The sequence below is a fragment of the Cyclopterus lumpus genome, chromosome 2 (genome assembly GCF_009769545.1).
Source record: "Cyclopterus lumpus isolate fCycLum1 chromosome 2, fCycLum1.pri, whole genome shotgun sequence".
NCBI lineage: Eukaryota > Metazoa > Chordata > Actinopteri > Perciformes > Cyclopteridae > Cyclopterus > Cyclopterus lumpus.
The window spans coordinates 4,688,876-4,697,814 of record NC_046967.1 but is presented as its reverse complement, the minus strand read 5'-3'; the positions used below and the strand labels follow the sequence as shown (position 1 = coordinate 4,697,814).

Genomic DNA, 8,939 nt, shown 5'->3' with positions numbered 1-8,939 from the left:
GGTCTGCGTGGCCCTCTGTCGGTAACCTGAGATCCCCGGTTGCCTATTTTTTTGTATCTCTCCTGCTTTTACGACGTTGTAATGCTGTATATACACTCAAAAGATGTTTGATATGCTATGCAATATGTTTATTGACATATTCTAAATATACTAATACATATGCAACTACTATTTTGGATCATGAACTTTGATGCTCTGTAATAATCACTTCAATTTTGAGTAGATTACACATTTTGAAACACACAGAGGGTTGCAGCAGGTTTAAGCTGTAAGGATGTTGAGTGACCTAAAAACAGTGTTGTTTGCATGGAGAAATAAATGAGCATTGCTGAATACCTCTCTGGTTTTCATCATATTTCTTAATTGTTATATTTGTTAATTCTGACCTACTTACAAAAAGATGCAGTTTTCACATTCAATATCCAAAGAAGTCAAATAAATGAAAGATGCTCTGACTTTTGAGGTAATAAATACATTACACATTTTTCGCCAAGCTATACTATGATTTTTAATATTTATTTTAGAGATACTATACTATGACCTTCTTCAAAATAGGATACAATCATTTTAAAGGATTTCTTTTCACAATCCGAGCTTGGAAACTCTAACTATCACACGGCATCTGCCACCGTTAGTGAGTAGAAGCAATGTGTTTCTAACAGGACGACTTATAACGGAAGAACCAACACCAGAAGTCCCCACAACTCAATTAAGACAAAAATAACTTCAGCATTTTGTGTCCAACATCGGTTCAGAAGCACATTTATCATCTCCATCAGCCTTTTTACTATCAGCCTCTGCTGGTGGTGGTGCTTCCTGTGACTTCACCTTGAACACGTCCCACCTCTCAGGAAGGATCCCCTTGTTAAACAGGAGTGAGGCCACATATGAAACCACCAAGATGGAGGCCAGAGCAGACAGCATGCAGATGGACTTGAAAGGAAAACGCTGAACATAAACACCGTTCTCTAAAGTGCATCCTGGGAAATGTAGGATCACAGGGAGGCCAAACAACGGCTCTCCACACAAAACTCTCATCACCACTCCAACAACATAGCCTGCAGCAGCCCCATAACCGTTGGAAACCCTGATGAAGAGGACGCAGACCAGCTGGGGGAAAATAATGGTGTAAGTCAGGTCTGAGCCCAGGATCCAGAAAATCATGACACTGTAGTCCAGATAGGTGAGGGATGTTCCCACAAGTCCTGCAGCCACTATGGAGACACGGATCACCCACTGCAGCTCTTTATCGGATGCCTAAAAGCAAAAATCATGAAAAACTTAAATATTTATTCTTGAGGAAGTGAATACATGCAAAGCAGTAAAACAACAAACACAGACCCAGTGAAGAGGTGAGGAAAACATATAAAGAACATGCTCCTGTTCCCTACTGCACCTGACTCCTGATGGTCTGGTAGATGGTGGTGGTGAAGATGGTGGTTGCAGACAAAATTACAGAGTCAGCTGATGACATCGCTGCAGCAGCAATAGCTCCGATGCCAAAGGCAGAAATGTAGGTTGGGGTTAAATTCTGAAGGGTGATGGGCAACACCATGGCTGCCTCCCCTCGCTCGTATGGAGAAGGAGAGCCATATGAGGTGGAGTTCCAGTCTGAAACACAGGAGGCAGAACAGACAACAATGAATGCTGATTCACCTCCCTGACCAACAGGTAAAGAGTAGAGATTACCTGTTGAAGCTGCTACAGCTCCAATTAGCACAGATGGGATTCCTACAATGATTACTGCTCCTGCTGCTATGAAACAGATGATCCTGGCTGTAGACGTGGAGCTGGAGGACAGTGTCCTCTGATGGAAATCCTGAATGGCCACATTTCCAAAAGTCTATAAAAAAAAAAAAAATTATATATATATATATAAGTCCTCCTTTATGTTGCTGATACTGACAGAAATTATGCAAAACAATGTCATTGCATTTCAAAATTGCACTCAACTATGGCAAATAGTGACGTTCATCATAATGAAGCTTCAGATAACTGAGCTTACTTTAAGCCTCATGTGAAGATGGAATTTCCAATAACAGTTAGCCTAAATACTAAACCATCATACTGTAATGTTATTGATATTACCATCAGTAGAAAATGATCAATCCATCTCCAGACTTCATCAGACTCAAGCTGGCCAAGCCAGGAGCCCTGTTGTGTGTGGTTGAATGCTGTTTCAGTGATGTCAGTATAAACATTACTGGTCAGAACGAAAGGGACACACAGCCACTGTGGAAAGAGGAAATTACTCAAGAGGGTCTAAATAAAAGAAGAATACATAATCTTGAACCTTCATTGAGTATAAAACGTACCAGGCTCAGAAACACCAGTGAGATCTGGATGACGTCAGTGTAAGCCACTGAGTAGAGACCGCCAAGAACAGTGTAGATGATCACCACCACAGCAGAGATCCAGACGCAAACACTGAAGGGCAGATCTATAACAACACTCATGGTGGCTCCTGTACAAACACAGACAGCACACACAATGGAGGAAAAGCATGATGAGGAAAAACGATGTGGGGGTCAGAGAATGAGCGTTACTTTGAGTGTACTTGTACATGTGTACCCAAGGAAATCAGTAATGGAGGAATCCAGACAACTTCCGTTATGAGAGGAATGATGGCAAGAACCGCAGTCAGTTTGTTTCCATACTTCCTCTGAAAGGGATCCATCATACTGATGTAATGGTTCTCCCTCATTGGCTTTGCAAAGAACAGTCCACCTTTGAAAGGGATGAAAAAGAAGGGAACACTTTTTATTATTTGGCTCTGTGGCCACGCCGAGTCTTCATAGTGTTGGTACCGATACAGGGTGTGTCTCAAAGTGCTAACAGAAGGTTGTTTTAAGGTAAAATCAAAGGGACTCACCGATGATAAAGGAAATGGAAATTTGCAGAGGAACAAGGGCCCAGATTAGACCTCTGGTGGGGTCATAGACTGACTCTGCAATACCAATGATGAAGGCACCTCCAACCCAAGTAGCTGCAGTAGAAAAAATACACACACACAGATGTATAATCAGAATCAGCTTCATTGGCCATGTATGCATAGGCATATAAGGAATTTGACTAAGTCTTTTCAGAAATAGAACAGGAAACAGGACAACAAGGTAGAACAGAGGTAAGCATAACATTTAACTATGGACAATATATATATATATATATATATATATATATATATATATATATATGAACCTAAAACACAACATCAATGACAATGAAATAGAGGTAATAGGGCAACGTGGAGGTAATAGTGCAGTATGACATTCATTGTTCATCAGAATAAAAGCCAGTGGAAAGAAGCTGTTGTGGGCGTCTGGTGGTTTTGGCGTACAGCGCTCTGCAGCGCAGACAAGAGGTGAGGAGTTGGAACTGGTTTTGTCCAGTGTGTGGTGTGTCTGTAGTGATTCCTGCCCGTTTCCTCACTCTGGAGATGTACAAGGCCTGGATGGAGAGCAGGCTGGCACCAATGATCTTCTCTGCAGACCTGACAGTCCGTTGTAGTCTGTTCCTTTTACTGTTTGGTGGTCGATCCAAACGAGGCAGTGATGAATGTGCAGAGAACAGACTGGATGTTAGAGGAGTGAATCAGCAGCTCATGAGGCAGGTTGAACTCCCTTAGCTGGCGCAGACAGAACATCCTCTGCTGGTGCCATTTTCAAGATGGTGTAGATGTTGGGGGCCCACTTTAAGTCCTGAGAGATTGTGGATCCCGGAAACCTGAAGGTCTCCAGAGCAGCAACAGTGCTGTTCTTGCGTATGTCCCACGGGAGTCGAGGTGTTGCAGCACGGAGTGCATGTTTGGGAGAGATGCGAGGGAAGTTGGCAATGTTTGGGAGAGGTGCCAGGGCCGTTGACAATATTTCGGACAGGTGCCAGGGCCGTTTGCAATGTTTGGGAGAGGTGCCATGCAGTTGGCGGTTTTCAGCCCTTATTTTTTGGTAATTTGACAATATGTCACATTTCCTTGAGAGTATGACTGTTGGTTGTTGTAATTGGTTGAGTTAAAAATGCAGAATTGTAATATCATTAATAGTTTGAAAAAAAAGAAGCTAATATGCAAACGCAGATTGTAAATATGGATAGGATGGATTGTAATGTTTAGAATGATAACCCATAATAACCCCAATACAGAAAAAGTACCAGGGAGCGTTGTATCGAGGCTGCCATCTTGATCTTATTTTTTTCATAATTAGGGTTTTTTCAATAATTTACAGTATATTCATTTAAATGGTTGTGATTAGAGAAACGTCCAACCAGTATTTCAGGAAATAAACATTATTATTATGTGACATGAACATATGTAAACTCAAATTTTGTATCCGACCAATTTACTGAAACCTGAAAATAAAACTAGAGATCATACAAATGCATTAAAACTAATAAATAAGTAAAACCACTAATGAGATAGTCAATAAGTGTATTTGAAATGATCAAACCAAAACTCACCAGTCATCGTGAAGACTCCCACTACCAAGCTGACACTCCGGTTCGCCAAAAAAGAAACCTCCAGCTGTCCACCTTGTGTGTTTTTCTCCATCTTCTTAGACTTTACAGAGGCCCAGATGCCGATTCCCAACACAAGCAGGAAGAATGCTATCATCATTATCAGACCTGGTATATTGAGAGCCATCGTGGATTAAACCTACAGCGGAGACAGTCGGTCTACTTCTCCGGCGAGGTGCTTCAGTTGCAGATCCACTATAATATGATGATTGTGCAATGCCCAAAATAAATGAAAATAAGTGATTCATGGCCAACCCCTTTGACACCTAATCTTGGTTTGCCCTCTGCCGATTCACTTAATCTTACTTGCCTTCGGTGACGTCAGTCGGTTATGGATGAGTTCAGACTTGTAAAGAAGGTACATGGTGTTCCGACTACGTGTTGACATCGTGTTGGTGTTGGTTTCAAACAAGTGTCCACAGATTCCGTCATTCCACATACAAAAAACATGCTGTTGGAAAACTTATTTTCAGGGCCTACAGTTGATGCTGCTAGCCAGCTGAATTGTTTCCATTTAGCACAAGTCCAAAGTGTGTCTACACATTATTTAATAGGCTATTTTAATATTATTATTTGTACAATTTGTGTAGTCTTATCTTGCCTTTGCTGCAAAGACCTCTTGCTTCCTTGACAAGTTGAATTGCCTCAGCATCAGACGTTACACTTACTAGTCCATCGTCAACATAAAAATTCCTTAGAATGAATTTAACAGCATTTTGGTTGAATTGATCTTTACCTTCAATGGCTAGATGTTTAAGACCGAAATTGGCACTGCCGGGTGAGGAGGCTGCCCCAAACAGATGGACTTTCATCTGGAATGTTGATGGTGGAAACGCCAGGTCACCATTCTCCCACCAGAACCTCAGGTAGTCTTGGTCTTCCGGCCTTACATGGAACTGGTGGAACATTCGCTCTACGTCACACATAATAGCAATCGGGCCCTTGCGAAACCTATAGAGAACTCCCACCAAGGTATTTGTGAGCTCTGGCCCAGTAAGAAGGTGATCATTCAATGACGTGTCTTGGAATCTTGCTGAGCAATCGAAGACGACGCGTATCTTTCCAGGCTTTTGAGGGTGGTATACTCCGTAATAGGGAATATACCAGGCTGGTTGATTGTTGAGTTCTTCCTCGTGAACTTTCTCTGCATCACCACGAGCAATGATGTCTTTCATAAAGTTCATGTAGTCTGAGCAGTATTTCTGGTCTCTCTTGAGCTTTCGTTCCAAGCCTTTTAGACGCTAAACAGCGTATGACTTATTGTTGGGTGGATTTGGTCTGTCTTGTTTGAAAGGTAAGGGCATTTCATAATGACCATCGTGTTTGTGTTTGATTTCATCTCTGTTTAGTCAAGAAGTGGAAATCTTCCTGAGAGACACTTGCATCTTCTTCAACTCTTTCACTGAAATCAGATTCTAGCATCTTAATGACATCATCTGGACTGAACATTTCCTTGATTTGAGTCTTGCAAACATAGTGAACTTCACCTTTGAGCTTGATTGTTGGTTTGGGTTCAGGTGTCACTTTCCTTACGATGACCAATTTCACATTCCGTTTGCGGCGCAATGTGTTCTGCAAGATGCTCCAAATGAGGCCATGCTTTAGCTGTCTCTGAAGTTGGAATGTGTGTCCGATTAGCAGGGATAAATTCACGTGTGTACATTGTTGGTACTGTAAGATTCGTGTTCAAAGCTCCGGGTCCCGTGGCCGCAGGAAATTCAGGATTCGAGTTAAAGTTTAACAATATTTAATGGCAAAGATAATACTCATGTAGTGTTCACGATCGTGGGGCCAGAAAGAAGGAACTCTCCACAGACGGAGTGCAGCTCCCAGGGAGCCACAGACCGGGGCTGTCTCGAGTCTCCAGACCAGTAGAACCATGTCTCCCCAGAACAAATGCTCGGTCGTTAGTATGGTCATGCAAATGAATTCACACCTAAAGGTTAGTTCCATTGGTCAGTTCAAAGGATGCCGCAGTTCTACTTGCTACGCCAATTAGTAAACAGGCGAGGTCAAAGCTCACTCTTCCGGTCAAGGACAGGAAGTTCCCCTTCACAATAAAAGCCTATTATCCTGCCTTCCGAATAAAAGCAACACATTAGGTTTCAATCGGCATCCATTTTAACTATTGTCTAAACAATAAAACATTCATTCATTCTCATGCATCATACAGTTAATCATTACATTTGTCATTAAAACAGAATAATAAAACAGTGATCCTCTCTTATGTTTCATAATACATTCCTCCAGAATATTCCTCATGATATCCCAAATTAATTATCATATCTTTCTTTATGTATTACTTTAAAACATAAACTTCTCTTATCTACATGTGCAAATATATATAAAATCCACTACAACCTAACAGTACTGTGATCTTCTTAGAGGAGAATATCCCTCTTATTTGTAGTTCTTTGAGTCTTTTGCAGGGTACAATTGTCCTTTTTGACGACATTGTAGATAGTTTCAGCTTCACTTGTTCTGTGTTCGTATCTAGAACGTTTGCCACTTCCTCAAGAATGAAGGAAGAATCACTTTGTGAATCTAGCAGAGCATAGACAAGAACTTCCTTACTTGAATCATTTTGTGTTGACAGGTACTATCGCTGATGTCTGTGTTGTATTGCCATCTTGCACAACTCTGTTGGATGTGGTTTCCTTGATAATGTATTGTAGTTGTGTTGACTGTAGCTTTCTTTCCTTGCCATAACTTGTGTATTTAGATAGTTCTCTCTTTGGTTCTTGTTCTTGTTTTGAGCGATCTTTGTGGAGGCATGTGGGATGTCACAGACCATCCGGCTACTGCAGCTCTTGGATTGATGTCCAGGATTTAAACATCCGAAGCACAGTCTCTCACTCTGAATGAACTTGACTCGTTCAGCGACTGTCCTTTCAATGAATTTGCGGCACTTGTGTAAGCTGTGTCCTAATATCTTACAATATAAACATTTCACTGGTGTTGGTTGTGAAGATCTTGGCACCTACAGTTTGGTTCTTGAAAGCGAACGGGGTTTGGTTCTTGATCTTGATCTTATCTTTATCGGGTACACTTTGTCATAATGCGTTGTAAGATGTTACAGGGTTGCACGCAATACTAGCTTCCATTGACAGGAATGTCACAATATAATTAAAGCCTGGGAACCTTCTGTGTTCCAGTTGGTGGCCCTTCGGTTCCATCTGGTACTTAACTAATCGGGTAGTTTGGCAGTTAGTTTTTGATTCTCAGTAACATCATTAAGAACCTTTAGACTTTCATTGTGAGCAAGAGCGAATTCACACCTACGTAGAAAGTCCACACATCTTCTTAAGTCGACACTCTCCTTAGGGGCTGATTTTGGCCATGCATGTAATTTGTCTCTGAAGGCCTTGGCAATCACAAAAGGCTCGCCATAACGTTCCTTGAGCATGTCCCATGCTGCGTGATATGAATCTTCTGAATCAATCAGAAAATAACCTTCTAAAGCTTCTTTAGCTGCTCCTCGCACATATTTCTGAAGGAAGAAAATCTTCTTCCTTCAGAAATATGTGCAGAGAAATATTTTTTCTCTCAATTAGGTTCTGAAAGGAAGACTTCCAATGATTAAACTTGAGTGGATCCCCACTAAAGATTGTCGGCTCTGGAATGGGAAGCCTATTTGCTGATATAGCCTGAGCCAGGACTTTCACAAGCTCTCTAAGTGTCGTTTTGAAGCACACTTCTTGGAGCTGCATCTCTTCTTTGTGGTTGTGGGTCCTGATACACAGGGTTCACTTGATCAATTGCGTGCTCAAATGTAGGCAGCTCAGACTTATGTGGTGTAAGCCTTTGGTCTGGATATAACTCATTTTCATCATATACTTGAAGCCTTGCTCTGGCTGCATCCAGTCTTTTTAGCTCCTCTAAACGTCCAAGCTCTCTTCAAGTCTTTTGCCTTGCAGCATTCTCTTCAAGAGAGAAGCTTCTTGTCTCTCCTTTTCTAGCCTACGTTCAGTCTCTTCTCTTTCGCCTTGAAAACAGCGAGTTAATGCAGCTGCTTCTTGGTCTGTAACTATTAGCTTGTCCTCAACTTTCAAGTCTTTGCAGTTTCTCTTGGTGGCACTCTTGCTCAGCCATAATCTTCAATACAGCTCTGGTAGCTGCATACTAGGCAGCAGCTTCTTGTCTTTTAACTGAGCATACATTAGAGCGAATGGAAGTAGCCTTAGAACACTTAGAGTTCAGAGATGAAACACCAGAAATCGTAGATGCTGTAGCGTCACAGGTTGTACCTAGGGCAAGCTAGGGTGGGGCAGTGCACGAGAGGCTGGAAAAGAGAGACATACACACAGATGTTTATAAAGTAAAAGGGTGGGTTTATTCTTCCAGCACCTCAGAGGCTCCATAAAATCCAAACAATGAAAAAAAGGGTGAACGATGACCAGAAGGCATCATGGCAGGACAGGGGACAGGGC

At 41.8% G+C, this 8,939-nt stretch overlaps 1 protein-coding gene across 1 annotated transcript; it reads right to left on the bottom strand.

Annotated features, from left to right (window-relative positions):
* Positions 1–341: 341 nt before the first annotated feature.
* LOC117745135 (high affinity choline transporter 1-like) lies at positions 342–4,749 on the bottom strand. Its single transcript, XM_034553229.1, has 8 exons — positions 4,453–4,749; positions 2,873–2,986; positions 2,572–2,727; positions 2,316–2,464; positions 2,089–2,232; positions 1,690–1,843; positions 1,397–1,611; positions 342–1,257 (listed from the first exon to the last, which is right to left on the bottom strand). The coding sequence occupies exons 1-8, from the start codon at positions 4,634–4,636 to the stop codon at positions 727–729; spliced, it is 1,647 nt and encodes a 548-aa protein (XP_034409120.1). The 5' UTR covers positions 4,637–4,749; the 3' UTR covers positions 342–726.
* Positions 4,750–8,939: the final 4,190 nt, after the last annotated feature.